The sequence below is a fragment of the Carettochelys insculpta genome, chromosome 24, assembly GCF_033958435.1.
Source record: "Carettochelys insculpta isolate YL-2023 chromosome 24, ASM3395843v1, whole genome shotgun sequence".
In the NCBI taxonomy this organism is placed as follows: Eukaryota; Metazoa; Chordata; order Testudines; family Carettochelyidae; genus Carettochelys; species Carettochelys insculpta.
Window position 1 is genome coordinate 4,499,512 of NC_134160.1, and position 23,694 is coordinate 4,523,205.

The 23,694-nt window shown below is 43.1% G+C and overlaps 1 protein-coding gene across 1 annotated transcript in view; it reads left to right on the forward strand.

The window, feature by feature from the left end:
* CSMD2 (CUB and Sushi multiple domains 2) overlaps positions 1-23,694 on the forward strand; it is a 575,415-nt gene that overhangs the window by 163,973 nt on the left and 387,748 nt on the right. Inside the window, exons 4-5 of the mRNA XM_074976068.1 lie at positions 265-459; positions 13,833-14,040. Coding sequence (XP_074832169.1) covers positions 265-459; positions 13,833-14,040 — 403 coding nt within the window. The remainder of the gene's footprint in view (positions 1-264; positions 460-13,832; positions 14,041-23,694) is intronic.

Sequence of the window (23,694 nt, forward strand, 5' to 3'; positions counted from 1 at the left end):
GATTAGCTCGTGGATTGATCAATATGGTAAATGTTAAGGCCAGTGTGCATAGGTTTTTTTTATATTCTTAGTGATGCCTTTGCTCTGGCATTGGAATGGTGCAGGTCAGATGTGCCAGTCATTTAAGTATCTGCTTGGTCCTGTACCCGATGAGGTGAAACTTCGTTACGAAACACAGGGCAAAATAAGGTGGGTGTCTCATCTGGATTGAAGCAGTGGAATTTGCCATCTGTGGCTAACCTGGAACAACTTTCTCTCTGGCAGTTTTACCGAGTCATACATGTGGGAATCCCGGAAGACTCCAGAATGGGATCCGGCAAGGGGCGACGTTCAGCATTGGAGACAAAGTGAGGTACAGCTGCAACCCAGGCTTCTTTTTGGAGGGACATGCGTTGCTCACTTGCCATGCCAGTTCGGAAAGCAGTGCCTCCTGGGATTTTCCACTGCCCTCCTGCAGAGGTAAAGTGCTTCCTGTGGCTCACCTCTTAATTAGTGAACACAAACTAATGATCATAAGCAAGCTGCAGCTAGAAAGAGGCTCCCGCTGGGGGCTGAACCAGAGATGCTACAGAATGAGAGATTATGGGACTGGCAACATTGCATGTGGTGAGGTATAGGTTTAAATACAAAACCCAAACAAAACACAGCCAAGAGGTACTTTGGGGTGGGCGGCCAGTTAGGGACTAAGAGCCGCGGATTGAGTGCAAAGTGCCACGTCTGTCTGTCTGTCTAAAAAATAAATCTATATTATGTGGCTCAGTGCCCTCCTCCTACCCCAGAGGCAGGCACCCCCAGCCTGCCCACTCTGACTTGATGCCAGCGACTCACGGAAGCCGCCGTGGTTGCCACCACACACTTCTACCAAGCACTGGGGTGCCTGGGAAGAGCGGCAGACAGCACTGCTGGTGCACGTCTCAGAGGAGGAGCCGTAGTTAGTGGCTCAAAGAACCGCATGCGGCTCAAGAGCCGCGAGTTGGCCGCTCCTGGGCTAATCTTTTGTTTTGTATCAGAACCTGGAAAGCTGTGGCGATTTGAATGAACACTAATACTTAGAGTTTATCCCGCATGTGACGATGCTTTGAATGTGTGCAAGCATTTGATTAACTGAGTCTCACAACTCCTGGTTGTTATCGCCAACCCCAGATGGTGAAACTGAGGCGGCGATGTTAAATGACTTTCCCAAGGCCACAGACAGAGGTTTTCTGTTAGAATCACAATTAGGACCTGAGACCCCCTGATCTTCAACCTGTTTCTCATTCTCCAGTGCAGCTTTACATGTGGTCCCAGCTTTGCTCCATCTCTAGAAGGGAGTCTTTTAAATTGCACCCCATGTCACTGGATTTGTTCTTTGCTTAGGGGGTGAAATTCACCCTGATGCTGAGGGCCTGTATAAAACTATATGCCCTGGAACTATAAGTCAGACTTACAAGGCACAGCAATCTCCAATCGGGTCTCAGACAAGGGGTGCCTTGGCATTTAAAAGTATGTTTGTGCAGTGGATTGACTACGAGATGTTGGAATAGTCTCTCAAGGGAAATGGTGGAAAGTCCATAGTTTGCATCACTCCAGATGAGGCTGAAGAATAAACCCCTATGGGACACAGTTCTGCCCTGAAATGGGGTGTGAACCTGGCACTGTTCAAGAGCTCTTGTGTCTCAGAGCTCTCTGAGTCTGGTTGATAGGAGTCCATTATGAAGCTTCTCTTTCTTGAGTTCCCCATATTGTTTACTGATCATTTTCAGTTTCGTATTGTCCATTCTGAACAAAACAAGAGCTTCGATGGGGTGATTAAAAATCCCAAATATTCACTACTCTGCAGAGTAGGTAAGACTGTTCCCTCTAATCTTTTCCATCCATGTGCAGAATTTTACTGTGTGCCGAGGCCTGTGCTTATGTGCACCACCAGTAGAAAAAAAAATTAGCTGTGAGCACACGGCTGATCAGCAGGGCAGCACATGAATCTCTTCTGAGCAGCCGCATGCATGCACAGATAATAGGGAACACAGGTAGGTGATCTACTGTTGGAAACCTGCAAGAGAGTGGCTGGTTTGTCATGTTAAAGGAGGCTTAGAGTCTAAGGACTTCAGGTCTGGTGTGGTGACTTTTCTGCTTTTTCCATATCTGTTAATAAGCAGAATGAATTACAGCCAGTTTTTTCTTTTTTAAGGCCAGCTTTATCAAAGTGTCATATAAGCAAGGCCAAGTTGACTTAAGCTCTAATTGTCCACTGCTTTGCACTTGCATGCATCTTGTTCAGTCATTCATATCTGCAGAAAGTGGGTATGATAATCTTTCATGGATTCAGGGGGTCTCGTGGGACTAGATTGTCAGTAAATGTTCAAGTGACTAGGTTGTTTTACCAAAATAGTTGCTGCTTTATTTCTGTTCAGTTCTTTGTGTGCTTCAACAGACCATCTTGTATCGATCCATTTATTGACCCTCTGCTTGTGTAATCAATTAGCAAGCCTGAGCTGGTGCATGTACCTTGAATTTTAAATACAAAAATATTGTTTGCCTGATGATCTATGTTCCTAATGCTTCCTTTGAGTCATGGTTCATGCTGCTTATTGTGGTTCATCTTACACGTACCTATTGTTCTTGTGTTTTCTGTGGTCCCAGTGCAGGAGTGGTTGGTGCATAGGTTGGCATGGGAAACGGATATGTTACTTCCTTCGTTTTTTCATCTCCAGGTTACATCCTCAGCCTTGACTTTCTAGGCTCATGCTGAATTGGCGCTTCCATCGTAAACCCTTCTTCTTCAATGTGTTTACAACTTGGCTGGAGAAGGATAGTAAAAACCAACCAACCAACCCTTAAGTCTGAAATATGGTATAAAATAGCAGAGTTCTCTGATTAAAGGGAATTCTATGCAAAAATCAACCCGTGCTCAATCTAGTCCAACACCTGGTCTCTCTCTGTCAGTGGCCAGTGGTCTAGAGAGAGGATATTAATTGCTGCACTATTTACATGAGTTTGTTCAGTGCCATTCTGTAGGGCAGGGAATGCCTCCTGAACCCCACAGGTGCTGATGCTTGGAGCAGAAGGATTAATAATCCTTGTAATTTTTATTTGATTTTTATGCAGATGGTCTTCTTACTTGTCTGCAGTCCTTTTGCTCAGGAAGCTACTAATGTTACTAATTTAAAAAAAAAAACCCTGTAAAATTACTGCCACTTTCTTGATATTTCATACAATTGAAAAATGTCAAAAATACTGTGATGGTCACATTGCACTGTGCAAGTATTAATTTGTTTTAATTGGCTTATTTGCTCAAGGAGGTATTGCATGGTGATGCGTTCCAAAGGTTATCAGTCTGGGCAGCAGGTAGTCCGATGTTCACTGATCATTTTAGTAAATGTAAGAACTTGGAATGGGTTCTGTTGTAAACCTCTATTGACTGCAGTGGCAGCAAAGACTAGACAGGTGTCTAGTCCCATAATATTGACAGTTGATATGAAAATGTCGAAAGCAGAACAAAAAAAACCAGGAAATTAATACAACAGAGAACTCAGAACCTACCCAAGTGTATGAATTGATTTTACCATAATCGGTTTTTTATTGGTCAGAATTAAAATTTATATCTGACCGTTAGTCTGGATGTACAGACTGTAGTGACTGCAAGGGTCGAAAGATATGCATACAGACAAAAGGGTTTTTCTAATTCTGCTGGGAAAATAATGCATCTTCAGAGCTACTGCTTGAATAAAAATACATATTTCCTTGCTAGAAATGAAACCTTCTCACTATCTGCACAGCATGTATTCAGCTTCTGGATTTCCTTGCCTTAGGAAATCAGTCAAATACCGTATCTCAGTTCTCTTTGGAAATGGCTGGATAACCTTATGACCAATATCTTTACCTCTGTGAGTTAAAATAAATCAGTCACATGCTTCAGGGCCTAAACCGATTGCTGATGGGGGAGGAAGGAATTTGTTTCCTGTGTAGAACATCACACAATTAGAGGGTTATGTTTAGGTTTAAAAGAAATCATAGAACTTCTGATGCATTTGGTAGTGCCCACAGGTGGGTATTTGAGACATCTGTAGTGTGACCTGATGCTGCATATCTTACTGTAACAACATAGCCATGTGTGTAACTATTAAGGAGCTGATGTATTTCTACGGGAGTCAATGTCTCCTAGATTGTGTGAGAGTAACACATTCTTTGGAACCAATTTGCCAGATGTGAAATAACATGTTTTTGTTTTTGTTTTTTAAAAAAAGAGTAAATACAGTGTTGAACACTAAGAAGTCAGTGTTTGCAAATGGAAGCTAGGTGGTTGTTGTTAGCTATTTTGTACTGCAAGTATAAAGGAAAGCTATACTTATCTGAAATACTGCTATATGTTATTTACTGACAAATGCTGACTGTTTAATACAGATTGAAAGGCCCTCAACCAGCACCCTCAGGACTTGACAGGTCCTGAACAAGGGAATTTGCTGGATGAAGGGATGTCCCCTGCCTCTGCTCCCCACCCAGCACAGTTTGCTGTCCCTCCCTCCTGCAGGTTCCACTACCTCCATGCTGGCCCCCTGCGTCTTCCCCACCTTGAGCCTGGCCGGCTCTCTTATCTCTGGCATGGTCTTGGCTGCTGATCCCAACCACTGGGCTCCCCTTCACAGGGCTGCTGGCCCCCCTGTTTCTGGGCTCCTGTCCAGCAGGGCTCCCAGATGCCAGACCTCTTTCCAATAGTCTCCCTGCCAGCAGCTTTCTGGTCAAGTAGCAGCCATGGTGCTAGCAGACAACAGATGTTGCTGGACCAGAGAATCACGTGCGACCTGTAGCAGCCATTTATCCCTATTTATTTGATTTTAAGTATGGCTCGGTATGATGGACATCAGAAAAGAACCCCTTTTATCTTTGCTGAACCTCTCAACTGTTCTTCAGCTCCAAGGACTTGCTTTGGTTTTTGAGCCTTTATTTATCATGACGACTGTGGAGTAGTGTAGGAGATTCAGTAACAGATCAGTGCCACTTACGTGCTGTACAAACAAAAAAGTAAAAAATGACCCCTGCCCAAGCGAGAAGACAATGTTGTGAAACAGCTGAATACAATAGATTATCCCTTAAGAGGAAAAGCACTATGTATGTTTCAGACACTTATAAAACATAGCATGTTCCTCTCCAGTGGTTTGCCACCACAGAAAATAAGGAGCGACTACCTCGAGCTAATGGAATTATACTTTTTGCGTAAGCGTTGGAGGACTGTTCTTGGATGCAGAAGGTCCCATGTTCAGTCCCTGCAAATGATGCTCGGCGGTGGTGAAGTTAGAAACAGGCTGAGTGCCTTTATCTTTCACTGGTTTTTATGTAGGCATAACTCTGTATAGGCCTCAGAAGAATGACTTCAGATATTCACTGATGGAGATGCACTGTCTTTTCCATTCCTACATCTTGGAGTGTAGGCCATCGACGACCATTTGCCAGCATGCCCTGTCCTGAGCGTTCTCTTCCACTTCTGACCAGGTGTAATCTATCTTTTTGACATTATTCTCTGTTGAGATGAGGACTCTTTTTCTCCCAGGAATGGAATCTGTTGAATGATCGTCGGTATTTCTGTAGTAGGGATTGTTTTACGGGGTACGGGTGCTAGCCCTACACCCAGCCCTCCTCTCTTCTCACCTGGGCTTGGGACCGGCCATGGTGGAGTTATTTGCTGATGTGGTGGGGAGAGGCAAATATGCCCCAAATCAGACTTTTTTTCAGTCCCGCCCTCTGCTGCTACTTATGTTGTGTTTTGTTATAGCTGGGATGCTACAGAGGGAGAGGAAAGAACAGCAGCTCATGCTGAGAATTCTAATGCTTTGCTTAGCTGGTGCTTTGACCCGTTCTGCGTTTTCTGTAAACATTAGCATTTTGTTCTGTGGTTAAATCAAATTGAGCATAGAGTGTGCAACAACACCTGCAGCTCCATTAGGAGGCAGAACAGTCTTAAGTAATGTATGTTGTTCTGGAAAATAAGGTCACGTCCCTGCACAGGCAGCCCTGGAAGTGTGTTCCCTTAACTCTGTGAGTTGGGTTCTGTTTTATTTATCCAGTTAATTTATTTTGCCTCTTTCTGCCACATTCTCTCTTCCAAGTAGATATGCAGTGCTCTAGACCTGCTTAGCCTAACATCCAATCTATAGTGTAACATTGCCTTGTGGTAGAAGATGGATAAGAAAGTTTGGCAGCTATATGTAGTCACTGGGGTAGGCATCATCAGGGCTACTGGATGAGTATTTTTCATCATATTTGATACTGTATTGGTCTTAACAAAAATGAGTGGAGTGTCAGGAGTTTTTAGCCCTCCATCTAGAGAACATTAACTCTCTATGCTGCCTTGAAGCAGTGTGGCAACAGTATTTTAACAAGAGGTTCCCATGAAAATTTCATTCCTTTGCCTGCATCCTGAAGGGTAAATGTGCAGGAGAGAATGCTTGTTCTTATTCCATTCAGCCAGAACTCCCTCACAACAAAAGGGAGTGAACAGCTCTCCTGAGGACACAAATTGTTATGAAGCACATTTGCTGGGTATCTTTCTAGCATGTTCCCTTCTATAATAGAGATGGATTCAGGATTAAGAGTCAGATCAAGATAGGAGAGCTGTGCAGCCGTGGGATCTGCTGCTCTGGGAGGGAACTGGTCTAGTGTCTGAAGACGCAGCAGGTTTAAGACAAACCAAAGGAAGCACTTCTCCATGCAATGCTCAGTCAACTTGCAGAACTCCTTGCCAGAGGATGTTGTAAAGGCCAAGACTATAACAGAGCTCAAAAAAACACAAGCTAGCTAAATTCACGGAGGATAGGTCTATCTGTTGCTATTAGCCTGCATGGTTAGGGATATTATTCCTACCCTCTGTTTTGTCAGAAGCTGGGAATGGGTACTGGGATGGATCACCTGATGATTATCTGTTCTGTTCATTCCCTCTGGGACACCTGGCATTAACCATTGTCAGATGACAAACTACTGGGCTAGATGGACCTTCAGTCTAACTCAGTATGGCCATTCTTATGTCTGTCCCTATAACGTAGAATGAGTGGGCCTTGTGCTTAAGAGAAAGTATTATTGTCCTGACAGGTCTGCTTTCAAAAGGCCTTGAGGAGAGAGGGGATGTTCGAAAGATCACCTGTCGAGCTGACCAGAGTTGTCTGATTGTTCCTCCATCATTGACGTCATGTCCCCAGGGTGTCAGACTAGAGAGGTTCAACCTATATTTTTGCAGAGCTCATCTGAATAGCTAGCACATCAGTGGTTTTTAACCATGATACTTTGTGACTGATTCTTGGAACCCATATGGGGTTTCATTAAACAGTTCTAACCCATGTGTGATGGGGACCCCTAAATACCTTCTTTGGGTCTTAAAGAACACCTTATCCCCCCAAAAGCCTTGCCAAGGTCGTCATCAGCCACCTAGTGGCACCAGATCCTACCACATCAATAGAAGCAAAATCTACAGACTTATCTCTGCTGCTACATTGCCCCGAAAAGACGATTTTCAGCATCCTTGGATCTTTACACATAACTGCCACATGCCGTGCACCTCATCCAGTGCACGAAATGCCCGACTAGCTGTTATGCTGGTGAAACCAGACAGTCACCTACACCCTTGAATGAACTCGCATAGAAGAATGGTAAAAGACAAAAACACTGCATCATCCAGGCGTGAATATGTCTCACAAAATCACTCCACAGCTGACCTCACAGTCTTCGTCCTGAAAGGAGACTGGCATTACACCTTCCAAGCCTGGGAGCTTACATTCAGAACTGTGTAGGACCCTAGAAATTGTGACCTGAATAAAGACGCCTAGTTTATGGCTTATTACAACAATCAGGACCCCACTAGCCTTCCTTGTTTTGTGCTATGAATGTAGAGGTATAAAAAGGCCAATTCATTTTGAATGGCTGCTTAGAACAGTGATGGGCAACCTAGGCTAGTGAGTGGGCTGCATGAGTGGGCTGCATAAGTGGCCCTCCTTCATCTCAGTGGGCCTCAGGATTGTCAAAACCAAGATGGTCTCCCGGGACAGGGCAGTTTTGCTAACTGCGCTTGTGTACCTAGAATTTTCAGGGTGTGCCGACTGAACCATAGGTGTGATTTGATTGGCTGTAGAGGGAGCACACGGCTCTCACAGTCAATATTGTGTACAGTTAGCAGACAGCTCACTTCACGTGCCCTGACTCTGTGTGCATGTCACTTTAGCAATACCAATGGGGGGGAACCCTGGGCGGATAGAGACCAGCGGAAACTGGCAATCCAGTACGTAACACCGGTAAACTACATATCTCATTGGCAACATGTAAAGTATACTGATGGGCCTCAGGTTTCCCACCACTGCCTTAGAATGTATCTTAGCTTATTTTAAATGGTCTGGTCCATCTTGTAGTTGAGACCCTGAGTATCTCTCCCAGACCTTAAGAGAAGCTCTGTGTAACTCAAAAGCTTGTCTCTCTCACCAATAGAAGTTGGTCCAATGAATGATACTCCCTCACCCTCCTTGTCTCTCTGGATTCAGAAGTGGTATTTAGCTGGCAGTGAAGAATAATTCCTTCCATTTCAGGAATCACAGGAAATTCGTATTATACAGAACAGGTTAGAATAAAAGGTCTTTGGGGCAGGAAACAGTCTTTTTGGTTCTGTGTATGTGCAGCCCTGAGCACATCCTGGTGCATAATGAGGGCTCCAGATCAACTCTACGGCTGCTTCTACACTTGCCCCTTCCGATCGGCGGGGGCATGGTAAAGAGGCAGTCTGAAGCAGGCTAATGAGGTGCTGACATTCAGAACGGCGGCCATGCGAATTTTGAAGTGCAGACTTTGAAATGCAGACGGGCAGTGTAGACGGGGGCAGCTTCGAAGTAAATGCTCCACTTTGACATTCCCTTACTCCCACAAAACTTTCAGCCGCATTCAAAAAGTTCATCCCGGTGGCATGTAGAACTCCTTTATGGTGTTAATAATAAGAAGCCCCAGGAGAGTTCTGTGTTCCTGTCAGGCAGTGATAATATTCAAAAGGCAACCTGTGCCGTGCTGCAGGTGGCTGTCTTTCTGCTCTCTGCAATAAATGGCTTCTCTTCAGACCTTTGCATGTATTATTGAAACCGCTAATGGCCTCATCCTGTCTCTGCCGAACGTTTCAGCCTTTCTGCTGGGCAGGTGGCTTGCCGAAAGCTAGCTGGCTGAGAGCAGCAGACTCTCTCCTACATTTATTGCCTTTCCAGCATCCACAAGGGGTTATCAAGGAGAATAATTTGAAAGTAGTCTGGGCATACCTGCACATGCCAGTAAATGAGCGAACTGTGCTTATCCTTTATGGCCAGAACTCAGTCACACTCCAAGAAGCAAGAGGAGCTCCTGTGTTCTCACTCTACAGGGAAGAACAAAAAGCATCCTTATGCTTTTCCCCTTTTTTTTGATCCCACAGCTGCCCATGTCCATGAATCAGAGGTAAGACAGACTCATGCATTCTGCATGGGCCGAAGCTGTCAGAGTTCCCCTGGCTACCTCTATCATGGATGAATTAGTAAGTAGCACAAAGGGGGTCCTGGATGAAAAATAGGCTCTGGGCCTTCTGATTAACATGAAAGGCCAATGGGGACTACCATAACTTGAATTTGGAGATCAATAGGGTGTGCAAACCCTACGTGGGCCAGTGGACAGCTGGAGGTACTATCTGCCCTGCTCTAAGACGCTCTCAGCCAGACAGTATCTGAGTAGAGCTCCATCTTTGTAGCTTCTCCCTTGCAGCCTTACACCTGAGCTTCAGGTGTCTTGGAGCAGGACATGTAGGGTGAGCAGTTTGGCTGGGGTCGGGATAGGAGCTGGGGAAGATTGGTGCCTGTCAGAAGATGATTGCCTTCTTTGGCTGCCAATAATAGCAGGTTTGCGCAAACCTATTTGGGGCTGAAGCACTTAGAATCATAGAATACTAAAAATGGAAGGTATCTTGAGAGGTCATCAAGTCCAATCCCCTGGCCTCACAGCAAGACCAAGCACCATCTAGATCATCCTGATAGATGGCTATACAACGTGCTCTTAAATCTCTCTAATGATGGAGATTCCACAAACTCCCTAAGCAATTTATTCCAGTACTTAACCAAAGGGAGAGTTAGGAAGTTTGTCCAAATATCCAACCAAAACCTCCCTTGCTGCAATTTAAGCTCATTGCTTCTTGTCTTATCATCAGAGTTTACAGAGAATATTTTCTCCCTCCTCCTTTTAGCACCCTTTTAGATACTTGAAAGCTGTTATTGTGTCCCCTCTGTCTTCTCTTTTCCAAATCTAAATAAAACCAATTTCTCCCCTACCTTCATAGGTCATGTTTTCATTTTTGTTGCTTTTCTTTGGGCCTTCTCTAATTTCTTCACATCTTTCTTGAAATGTGGTGCCCAGAACGGGACACAATACTCCAATGGAGGCCTAATCTGTGCAGAGCAGAAAAGAAGAATTATAAAACTCCTGTTAATACATCCCAGAATCATGTTTGCTTCCCCCCCGCATAATGTCACACTGTTGACTCATATTTAGCTTGTGCTCCATTATGACCCCTAGATCCCTTTCTGCAGTACTCCTTCTTATACAGTCACTTCCATTTTGAATTTGTGAATCTGATTATTCCTTCCTAAGTGGAGTTCTTTGCATTTGTCCTTATTAAATTTCATCCTGCTTATCTTTGTTTTCTCAGTACTCAGCAGTGCCGAGGAAAGGCAGGGAATCTGCTTAGGGTTGAGCCTAGGAGAGGATGAGAATTTATTTTCGCTTTCTGTGTAGAGTGGAACTTTTCCATGACTGAGTCTGGGGGAGCTTAGCCATCCCAGCTGGAAAGTTTTTGGAGGCTGGGTGGATCAGGTGAATACCAGGTGGGCCTTAAGAGACCTGGGTAATATGCCTGTCTGTGCATGACTTAAGGAGAGTTACTTTGCTTCAGTGTGTTTCCATTTCCTCAACCCCGGTGTGTGAGCTCTGCAGGATTGGAACTCTCTCTAATTATATGTTAGGAAGGGCCCATTGTGACAGGGGCTGTATTCTTCTTGGGGCTGCAAGATGCTAAGGGAACAAATACACACAATAAATAATAATGTTTGTTAGATATGAGGGACTGTCCCTCGAGTCTGAGAGTCTCGATGCTTCTAATCTGTGTGCCTGCCATCACTCACCAGGCAGTGTGCGTTTGTGTCTTATGCATTCTTTGTGTTCGGCTGACTGGTTGCAGTTGGGTAGCAGATGGCCACGAGAAATAAGAGTTGGCATGAACAAGAGGTTTGTTTTTACTTTGCTTTTGCAGCTCCATCACTCAGAGACTGCGAGTCCCAGCCCTGCTGTGAGCGGCTTGTACTGTCAGCAGGGCTCAGCCCTGAAAAGGCTCTGATACTTTCATGCTAAGAATTTCCTGTCAAGCAATATTCCAAAATCCTCCTGTCACACCTCTCCAGAAATGTGTATCAATTGCTGCATAAAACTCATGAGGATCCCTAAGTGGACTTTCACTATGGATAGATTTTTTTTTTTAATAGTTTTGTGCTGGAGTTTTAAGCACTTGAAATTCAGTGTTTATAATGTAAAGCCTGAGAGCCCCTTGACTAACGCATCTGAAATGCTGTTCTATAATATGCATTGTAAAGTTAACAGGCTTTTCATAGAGCATTTCATATAAACAGCCAGGCATCTGACAATGCTGTACATACAAAACTGGCACAGTGCTACAAAGCAAGCTAATTTAATTCTTGGTTTTCTTTATCTTCCTGCCCATGTTTTTTCTTGATCCTCCTATTTTATTTGCTCTAATAGCTTCTGTTAATAGAGTCTATTTGTAGAAGAAGATAACCTGTAGCAAACGCAGCAGATCCCATACCCAACTGGTAAATGCCAAAAGCTTTAGTAGTGTATCAACTTTTTTCATAGGTTTTACTTTGCTATTTTTAAATAGCACTCACTTATTCTAGAAGGACAGCATGCATGAATGATTGCATAATGTTTTGCTAAGGTCAGGGATGCAAAAGAATCAGTGCTCATATGTAGTTTAAGTCTCACAACCAGGAGTTTGTTGTGGGAGGTTGAACCTCATCTGGCACTCTTGGGTCCTGCAACATCCGTGATCCGTCATGATTTTAGTTAGCCGGATGTCCCTTTATCATGGGTGTGGCCAAGTTACTTGCAATCCCATGAAGTTTGTTTGCAGCCACCAGTCCTGGCTCTCAGACTTCAGAAGCTCAGCAGTATGTGTATGACTAACCTATGCAATCTCATGATTTCACATTGCCATAACCCAACATTTCTTTCCTCACTCCTTTCATTGGTCTCATTTATTATGCTAAATCTTAGATTGGACAGAGGGATAGTGTTTACAATCCTCATCGTATCTTGCACTCATGCCTATGGTATCAAAACACTCATATTTCTTTAATGCAGGAACTTTGTCTCTTCTCTCAACTACTGTGCTTTTCTACATGGTTTAATATTTTATTTATCATACGAATTCACGTTAGAAGTGTTGTGATCCACCAGATATTTAAAACACAACTCTCAGTTGCACAGATATCCCTAAGAGAGTTGCTACATACATAATAACACAGTTTTCCAAATTACTGTTTTCCTAGATGCTGTATAAATACCTGTAATAACCAAGTCACATGCTTTTTATTCTGTCTACCTATCTTAGGTTCTGTTGGCATGAGAAGGAACTTGAGCTTTGGTCTTATAGTTATTTCGTTTTTATGAGACCCCTGTGAACTCTTCTCTAAATAATAGACATCAGAAATCAGTTGTTTTGTGGAGCTGCAGCAGAACAAAACAGCCACAATGGGTCAGTCCAAATGCACATCTAGCGCAGTATCCCAATGTTGGCCAATGCCAGGTACACCAGAAGGACATGCTCCAGGTTCTCATCTAATGCAAACTGGCATAGGTCTCCTGAAGTCCAGGTAGCTGTTGCAATTGGCACCTCTCTGGGGAACTAGGTTGATGTTTGAAATTACACTGGTTTCTCTGATGGCTTTGGAGTGGGTGGAGAATTCTGTAACATTTGGTGGGTGTTCCGTACTCTAATTTTCCTGCTCCTGTAAAGTCTTCTCATTTGGGAGGAAGAGCAGGGTATGCCATTGAGGTGACATTTCTATTTTTTGTGCCCCATCAGCACCCATCCCAGAACTTGCAGGTACTCTTCTTCCATGCCATGGTGAGGAGCACTGGAGTTGTAGAAACTTTTGTTGCGAGAGGTGTCATGGATCATATTTATGCCACTGGCTAATGTAGGGTTATCCACTGCTACCCTATGTTGGAGGCATGAGTAACTGGTGTGTGTGTGTGTGTGTGTGTGTGTGTGTGTGTGTGTGTGTGTGTGTAAACATGTCAACTGTGTCTGCACCTCTTAATGTGCAGGGGGGCTAGCTGAATTTCTAGTGTGTCTGATCAATGTGCCAATAAAAAGGACAGCCCATGAAAAGAACAACAAAGTTTAAAAAATGGTATTTTTGTACAGCTCAGTCTGGGTCTTTGCAGTACGTTCCAGTCTCCCTTAACCTGGCATTATGTTTTTTATAACACTTGTTTGATTTATGCTCCTCCATTCAGGCTAAGATTACTTATTATTAGGTATCAATAGCTGTTTAAAGTCTCCACCCCACCCCTCACCATTTGGTATTAGGAGAAATTATTGAGCACAATTTCCCTTTGTTTTCTCTAATTTGGCATATGAGTCATTCTCACCCCCCAGCGCACCCTTCCGAAAGCTTTACCACATTAAGGGGAAGAAAAGCAAACCTGCAAGGCTGCCCTGCTTCAATGCCTTGATTTCATATTTGCAATCATGCTCCCTTCCAGGAAAACACCCATGATGTGCATTTTCTATCTTTCAGCTGATGATGCTTGTGGAGGAACGTTACGAGGACAGAGTGGAATTATCTCCAGTCCGCATTTTCCTTCTGAGTATGGGAATAATGCAGACTGTACGTGGACTATCCTTGCAGAGCCTGGAGACACCATCGCTCTGGTTTTCATGGATTTTCAATTAGAAGATGGATATGACTTTTTAGAAGTCACCGGAACAGAAGGATCTTCACTTTGGTAAGTGAGTGGCTGTATCTCTTTATATGGTCGTGTACGTTGAATTACATCTGCACATATATAACTTCAGATGTGAAATTAACTATCCTGGGATACAGTGCGTACTTAACATTGTACCCGGACAGAAATGTCATGGTCTGTGCTAGCCATGGTTATAGCCACTATTAGAGATTTTAAAGTACGTTGTAATGAAATATCTCTGCTTACATTTTTATGTTTTAGTTAACTTTTACAGTGATTGATGTCAATTTTGAAGCATGCTCTTTCTTAGTAACACAAGGGTGTGTAGTTGGTTAACTAGACTAAAAACCTGTGGATGTAGTCGTCTGGAGCTTGCTTTTGCTGAGTTGTTTTTGTATGGTTGCTAAATCTGTTGCTGGCAAGTTAACTTTCCTGTCAACGACCACGTGGCAAATGTGCTACAGTTTGGTTTGCTCTATGTACGTACTGCAGGCTGCAGACAGAATTCAAGTATTCCTGTTCTCTTGTGCCATTAAGTCTCGTTTGATTACTCCATAAATGTTCATGCTTTGGGAAAAGGGGGCGGGGGGGCTATTTTGTTAGTAAGAAACCTATTCTGCTGCAGTTGTTCCATTTCTTTTGCTTTCTTCAAGTTAACAATGACGTTTCCGTGGTCAGGGATGAGAGAGTACAAGTTGGGATGTGTAGAATAAATTTGACAGCTGGTACATGAACTAATGGGGTCTAACAAAAAAAAAAAAAAGCTACAAGATACTCCATGTTGATGTTCAGTTTGTTGATACTGATGAGGTTATAAAGATCTCGTTTGATATTAAGAGTATATACTGGTGGTTGAATCTCTTGATATTTCAGCTGTGTGTTACATTCCCTTGCTGCTTAGTTGAATGGAACGTAAAAAAGAGGAGGCCAGTGTGTTACTATGTAAGGTCCTGCCTGCATGATAAAGACTTTCTGGGTATAACTATGTCACCAAAGGCCTGGTCTACATCAGGGAACAAAGTCGATCCCAGATTTGCAATTCCAGCTACAAGCATCAGAGGAGTAGATGTGTTAGTCTATGTCCACAAAAACAATGGCACCTTATAGACTAACAGAATTTTTGGAGCATAAGCTTTTGTGGGCACAGACCCGCTTTATCAGATTCATCTAAGCATATGCTCCAAAAATTGTGTTAATTCTAGCTATGACATTAGCGTAGCTAGAATTGACGAATCAGGAACGACTTTGTTCCCTGATGTAGACTGGGGCTTTTTGGGCTCATGCCAATGTCCCTTACTCCATGCAATAGCATGGAGTACCAGGGTGGATGGCTGAGCCCAGAGAGATTGTTTTTGGTGCGTCTTCAGAGATGCAGCAAAATCGAACTCCAGCGAATCAGTCACAGCTTGTCAAATGCGTGGTGAGTATAGACACATAGAAAGCCTCGTAGTGGAGACCCTAGTTGATCTTCCCCATAGTACAGACAAGCCCTTAGTGACTCTCTGCCTTCAGTGGATTGCCACCAAGGGCTGCTTTATCTCAAAGACCAACACTATTAGGTGTGTCCAGTAGGCTGTTTGCCACAATAAGAAAGTCTAGAGACACTGTTTCAGTGCGTTAAGTCATCCATTTTGTGGCCGTGTGAATTTCACCCCTACAAGTCCAGAGCGAGGTTTGTTTTCCAAGGCGCACTCTTCATGCCTATAATTGTGCAATATGCAAAGGCAAGATATATCAGCGCACCCATCAAGTTGAAGGACCTAATTCAGTATTCTCAGGAAGCAATCTCGTCAGTTCCATATGCAGAATTATAGTCCTTTTTAGATTTCACTTTTCAAAGCTGGCCAGCGCTACCCTGAGCCTGGTAATTAAATTCAGATGACTCATTTTTTTTCCCCATTTTTAAATATTTTTTTTTGCCTGCAGGGAAGAACTAAAGCTCATATCTACTCTTTAAATATGCTGATATGATTCAGCATGAAAATATTGCTAACAATCCCTTCTTTTTCCTTTTTTTTAATTTACTTTATGAAAACTAAGTTTTAATTATGGGTAATGTGGCAGATAAACTCATGGCCAAATAACCCATTATATCTAAGTACCTCACAAGTACAATATTTCATTTAATAAGCATTATAAACTGTTTTAATCAAGCCCAGAAAGGCATACAAATAAACAACATCCAACCTAGCTTGCTCTCCCACAGAATCACTCATATCTCGTTCAAGCTACAGAATATTAGAATACAAATATTTATGAGAGCATCAAGCCATGAAAATTAAGGAAGTTTGGTTGCGGTGGGTGCCATTGTAATTGCTACCTTTCTCCAAGAATGGATTCAAGGATGCATCTTGAGCCAAATTCTGCCTCAGTCAGGCATAGATGTGCAGAGAACTAAGGGGCTAAACCATTGTGCCAGACAACGTTTGCCTGTCTGCAGAAGAGACTGTCTTAGCAGTTCCTTCCTGGATTGAAATTCTGCTTGTAGAGTGTGAGAGGGTGAATAAAAATTACCCAGGGGCTTTTGTGCAAGTCCACCGTCTGAAGGATCTAGTTGCTGAAGTGGCACATTCTTGCACTGTTTTTGCCAGTCCTTTTGGCTGTGTCTACACTAGCTCCCAGCTTCGAAGGGAGCATGGAAAGTAGGGTGCTGGGAGCTTATTAATGAAGTGCTGCAGTGCATGTGCAGCACTTCATTAAGCTAATTCTCCCCCACGGCAGCTTCAAAGTGGCAAACTTAGAAGTGCCAGCTTGCGTGTAGCCATGGCTAAGCTGTGGGTGTTTCAAAGTGCCCAGGCTACTTCAAAGTCCCTTTACTCCCCAGCACAGTTTCTGTACCCAGAATCCCCGCTCTTAGCTTATGCCATTATACACTCTCTTGCCAGGGGAAAAGGATGTATGTATACAAGTTCCTTCTAGGGTTTGGTAACTCACATTTGCACAAGGACTGTTTTGTTTTCACTTTGAGTGGATGGTGAAGATAAGTCTACTTCAGCTGCTGATGAATAGAAGTACAGGTTTAACCTCTTTAGTCCGGCACCCTCCGGATCTGACTGGTGCTGAATGAGAGAATCTGCTGGAACACGGGAAATCAGGATTGTCTAGCATATTAGCAACACTTCCACCGCTGATTAGGCGCTTAGAAGACAATTAGGGTTAAAATAGAGCTAAATAACAGCACACAACACTGGGAGCCAGGACGGGTGGCTGTAAACAAACTGTATGGGGCTGTGGGAAACTTGGCTGCTCCCATCATAAGTGTTAATTCGGCTTACTAAAATCATACCTGATTACGGATGTTGCCAGATGAGAGAATGCTGGACCAGAGAGGTTCAACCTGTAGTAGTCCAAACGGTAAAGGACCATGCTCTTATGCGCCAAATAACGAGTCAGTGGTGGGCTTTTTCACTGGCCACTGTCTGAAGACAGGATACTGGGCTAGATGGACCTTTGGTCTGACCCAATATGGCCCTTATGTTCACGAAGGGTACCGGGTTCAAAAACAAATGACAGCCCAAGTGAGTGGGTGTAAAGAGTCATTTTATTTGTAGCATGTATTATTACACCTGTATTTCTTTTCCTGAAGTTGCTGTATTTTGCTTATAGGTGATGTATTTACCTGGGAAATCTCAGATTTGCAATGATAGCTGAGAAATGGGAATACGGTTGGACTTCATTTTGTTTGCAAATGCCTACCAAGGTTAGGAAATCAAACATTCAGCACAGATGATTACCTACACACTCTAAGTACCGATAGATCTATTGGCACACAAGGCAGACACTGCACTGAATGCTGACACCTCGCTATCTAGCGCAACCAATTCCTTCATTCAACACCCGACTGATCAGTTGCCTTAGTGACCAAGAGAGCCATGTCTCCTCAACCTCAACCCTGTGCTGATTTTGACACATTCAGCTACCCACCAGAGAATCCAATCACCAGTTTCATTTTATTTGTGACCCAGGTCACACATGGTTCTTGCTGCAAATCTTGAGTGTAAGGCTATGGTGACAACCCTTCATATGTCAAGTGGTATAATAAAGGTTGAGAAGCTGTTTGAGGCATTTTAATAAAATAAAACAGTTACAGCTCTTTTAACTGGGATCACAATTTTTGTTGTGGGTCCTGTGACCCAGAATTCCTTGACAGGCGAGAAATAAAATTCTAGTGAGTAGAAAAAAGAGGAGTGTGGTTGGAGGGATATTAGGTTACAAATGAGAGAACTGTTTTTCTCACAGTATAGAAGTGTCTACAGTCATCTTAATTCTCCTCAATGTGGTCTTGGTCTTGTTGACTTGGCTGCCCCAGTTGCAATCTGTCTACTAGGAAACAGGGGAACCTGATTATGGCAGGGAGCCAGGGTGCTGGGGGGCAGAGAATAAGCAGCACTCACATTTTCAGTCACTTACAGATCTGAACCTTTTGCTTTGGTTAAAATGTTTATGTATTTTTTACCTTGTAAATGGCTGTGGAACCCAGAGGGATTAAATCAATGCAATGAAGCTTTATGGGCCTGAGTTACTGTGAACTGCTTTGACCCTAAGTGATGGGAGACTGGGAGTGAGCTGTATTGATCACATCCTTGCTCCACGAGAGTCTACCAAGTGCTGACTGAATCCCTTGGCTAATGTTTTCAAGAGTGCCCATTGCTTTTGACTGTCCGTTTCCAGGGGCCCACCCTGAGCCTAAATTGCAGAAGTGGTAAGTGCCCGCAGCACCATTCACAGTCATTGAAACAGCAGGTGTTCCGTTGCTACAAAAATTGGCCTCTAGGACTACATCTACACCAGCCAAAAAATTCGAAATGACTATGCAAATGGCCATTTCAAAGTTTATTAGTGAAGCACTGAAATACATATTCAGCGCCTCATTAGCATGCGGGCGGCTGCAGCACTTCGAAATTGACGCGGCTTGTCCAGACGGGGCTCCTTTTCGGAAGGACCCCGGCTACTTCGAAGTCCCCTTATTCCTATCTGCTGATAGGAATAAGGGGACTTCGAAGTAGCCGGGGTCCTTCCGAAAAGGAGCCCCGTCTGGACAAGCCACGTCAATTTCGAAGTGCTGCGGCCTCCCGCATGCTAATGAGGCGCTGAATATGTATTTCAGCGCTTCATTAGTAAACTTCGAAATGGCCATTTGCATGGCCATTTTGAAGATTTAGGCTAGTGTAGACATGGCCTAGATGTCTCAAACCCAATAGTGAGAACAATTAATCACTGGAACAGTTTATTTAAGGTTTGTGGTGGGTTTTACATCACTGTCCAATTTGAAGCCAAGTCTGGGTGGATTTCTGTAGAGCCCTGTGTGGATACAAAAACCAGTCTCTGCATCTGCCAGAAATGATTCTCTGATATCTGCATCCACATCTGTAGATAACCTCAAATTTGCAGGGTTCTAAATACATAACTGGTTTCCACAGCCATATGCAGAAAAATGAACCCCAGGTAGTTGCATCCATATCCATGGATATTCACGGTTTTGCAGGGTTCTAGATTTTGGATAAGAAATTTATTTGGGGAATTTCTGTGGCCTGGGCAAACAGAAGGTCAGAGCAGGTGATCACACTGGTCCCTTTTGGCCTTGGAATCTGCATCTAAAAGTCAGACACCTCAAAAATCACAGTACCCAAAATACAATGGCTACATCTGGAAGCACTAGGACTGTCTCACTCTAAAAGACGGACTCATCGCTCCACTTACCATGGACTTATTGTCCTTCCCCTCCCCATTGTCTCCCACCTTTGTTCAAAACCAAACGAGGTAAGTAGACAGGAATGTCTTAAGATGTGACAAAGCTGTTCTTGCAAGATTTATTGCCCAGGTTTAGAGATTCAAGCAGATTAGATAGTTGGACAAGATTCAGTAGCAACTTCATTTATGTTTCTCTCTTGAATTATCTTCCTCTTTCAGTGAAGTCTCACGCTGCTTAACTTCCATCCGAGCTGTCTTTACTTTCCTTCTTGCCCCAGCAAGGGGAATCCCAGAAGACTGTAGCACATCCACGATTTATTCAACAGGAACCATGTTGCCTGGCCTGAGCAATAATCACTTATAGTGCATATCTGCAGGAGATGCTTTGACAGTGAGCTGCACCTCCCTTATGTTGTTTAGCTCAATTAAGTAAATTGGCTCATATGGCCCTGGGAAGCATGGCTCCATGACTAAGACACTGGCCTGGCACTTTCTGTGAGCTAGGTTTTTTGCTTTGATTTTTGTATGTGCCTTTGAACATATTAATCAATCTTGCTGCCTCCATTCTGCACCTGTCAAATGGGGAAAATCTGTCTTTCCTCCCACCCTTTACAGTTTAACCAGGTGCTACTCAGGAATTTATGAGGCAGGGACTAGGGCATGCTGTATGTCTGGGCAGTGCCAGAACAACAAGGACTCTGTGCACTAATGTAAAACAGCTGAATAGGAATAAGATGAAGCAAACTGTTAAGTGATACAAGTTGATAAAAGGGTGCATCAGTTTCACTGTTTAGATGTTACAAAGGAGAAAATTGGAGCCAATAATATTCTGGGTAGGTTCTTACAAATGAGTGATGACTCTTGCTGAGTTCTAATACTAAACTAGTTCTAATTATTTAATAAGCAAAGTGCTTTGAATGACTAAATATCTTGAGAGGGAGGAGAGTATTTTAAAAATGCCAGCTACCACATTGCCTTTCCCTTCAACAACAGAAAAAGTCATTTATCAGTAGAGAACCTGCAGGGCTGTTTTTTGACTGAAAGAAGAATTAAATCACAATTTCTCTGGGACAAGAATATGGTGATATGAGAGAGAAGTTGTTAGTGTCCATTGGTAGCATTCCAGTGTGCATAGGCTGCTCAGATGAGATCAGGGCTACATTGAGCAAGGTGGAATACAAATGCATAGCAAGGAAAGAGCTTAGAGACAAAGTATGGGAGAAAGTGAGGATTATCCCCATTTTACAGACGGGGATTGAAGCCTGTAGACTGTTTGTGTGTCTTTAGGTGGGAACCTATTTGGGAGAGGGATTCTCTTTTTGTTTCGTGTTTGTATCGTGGGCAGAGACAGAGGAACAGACAAGGATATCAATGCCAGACCAGGGAAAGCAGCAGCTGCACTCAAGACTCTTTTTGTTCCACATGGAGATCACAAATAATACTTGTGAAGAAGATAAAACTATGGATCTTCAACATGAATGTGTAGTGTGTATTCTTGTATGGAGGAAAGACCTGGCATTCTAAAAAGTCTTTGAATCACAAGCGATGAACATGCATGAACAGATGCCTGAGGTGCATCCTTCATATCAAATGGCGAGACTTGGTCACAAACGAGGAGCTTTGGAACACAGCAGCACAAGAACCACTTAACGTTCAAATCAAGAGAAGAAGGTATGGATGGCTGGGCCACACTCTCAGAAAACCATCATCCAGCCTAGTCCATCAAGCTCTCACATGGAACCCACAAGGAAAACACAAAAGAGGAAGACGTCGGATAACATGGAAGAGATTTACTGTGACTGAAGGACAGCAACTGGGGTAATTCTGGAGTCAGCTAGAAGTTTTGTCTTGAGACAGAGTGAAGTGGAGGAGGCTTGCAGATGACCTATGCTCCATTTGGACTACAAAGGTTTAAGTCAAGTGTACCTAGCACAAAGCAGTGCTGATCCATGACTAGGGTTCCTAAGTGCTATGGTAATACGAATAATTAATGATAGCAACAGAATGTGTGTTGTCCAGTGTGTGACAATACAAGCCTCATCTGTTCCCCTCCCCTGCCCACTGCTGCTTTACGAGAAACACCTGTAGCAGTGACAGAGGATCCTGCGGATTTTGTGCCTTTCTGCCAAGAGTGCTGCCACTTCATGCCAGATTGTATCCTCAGTCTAAATTCCATCATGGATTCCTCCAGCACCTAATGGCTTGTCACTCCGTAACAATTCATTTCAATGATGAAGCTTTATTCCCTTACCCTCCAAAATGAATTAGTCCTGTCTGGAATGCTTAGATGTTGATTCAGTATTTCTTAATTGATTGCGTCCCTCCTGCTGGTCTAATCGTTGGCTGAGAGTTAGCTCTGAGTTTTGCAATGCTCATTATGAAAGACGAGCTCTTTTTTTTAACACTAGATTAGGTAGTTGGGCTTTATCGTGAGAACTCCGGAAGGCAGGAAAGTGTAATAACAGATTGGAATTCAGCCAGAAGGAGGTGTCCTTACTGTCCCCCTATTGCTTTGAAAAGGACTATGCGTTCTTGTAGAGCAAAATTCATCTGTGTATAGAAGAGCAGCAAAATGCTGCGGCACCACTTAAGTCCCACATGGGCACTCAAAATAGGATCCAAATGGTACATGGTACTTGGTTCGTCTGGACTGGGTAAATTTAATCATAAGTCGTCAGGACATCTGGTTTTGGTCTCACATGAAAATCAGAACCACCAAGAGCGCTGCACTTCTTAAATATCAGGGTGGGGAAATTGCAGAACGCTGACTCCCAAGCATGCTAAGCAAACTAGTGGAGTTCTTTTTTGGACTTAAGAAATGTGGTCCTGTGCCTTTATCTTTGAGAAGTCCGAAGTTCAGTCCTCAAAAAGGCAAAGTAATAAATAGATCCATAGTTATGATTATAATGAAATCCCTTTGGTGGTTTCCAGGTAGAATTTGAGTACATGTTGTAACTCTCTAGTTCAGCATTCTCTTGCTGGGCAACATCTGTAATCTTGTGTGGTTTTAGTTAGATGGATGTTCACTAATCAATTAAAATAATTGGAGAGACACATCTCCTAGAACTGGAAAGGACCTCAGGAGGTCATCTAGTCCAGTCCCCTACCATCTTAGTGGGACCAAGTACCATCCCTGACATCTATTTGCCCCAGTCCCTAAATGGCCTGCTGAAGGATTGAACTCACAACCTGTGTTTAGCAGGCTCATGCTGAAACCACTGAGCTATCCCTTCCCCTGTCATGGATGGGCCCAAGTTTCCCTTGATGCCATAAAGTTTTACAGCCACCAATCCTGGTTTTCAGCATTCTGTGCCGTTATTTAGCTCTAATTTATCCTTAAATGTCTTCTAAGAGCCCAGTAAGCAGTGGAAGTGTTCATAATTCTGCTAAACAATATTGACCTACTGTAGTCCAGCAAACTCTCTGGTTCAGCACCAGTCAAGTCCTGAGGGTGCTGAGAGCTTGAACCTGCAGTTGCAAATGAGAATTTTAGTTAAACACTGTAATTAAATAATGAGGATTAAAATGGTGATAAATATACTATGATAATTTTAATACTCAGCATGTAATTGTTTAATGTAGCTGTGCTTGGCCATTTGGAAGAGGAATATAGCATTTAAAAATGTGATGTGTTTTAATTGTTTTTTATAATATTAGCTGATCATCATTAAAGGTTTATATCGAGCAAAAGTTCTTTGAATGATAAATTTTTATAACTGTTCTCTTGCTGGAATATGAATCTTTCCAAATTGCTGTAGATAATTATTATTTTACAGCCAAATATTATCACCTCTAATGGTTACAAACTGCTTTTGATTTTAGCTCTTAAAGTTCATATGGTTAGGTGAATGAATCAGAAATTTCCTCTTTCAGAAGTAGGTAGAAAAAAGGGTCTTTTATTCTGTTGCAAAGTTGAAAAATAAAACTTTTGAGAGGAGCTTTGTGGTTTGGTGAATATAAGGAGGTTGGTAAACTCAACGGAAACACAAAACCTGAACCTGC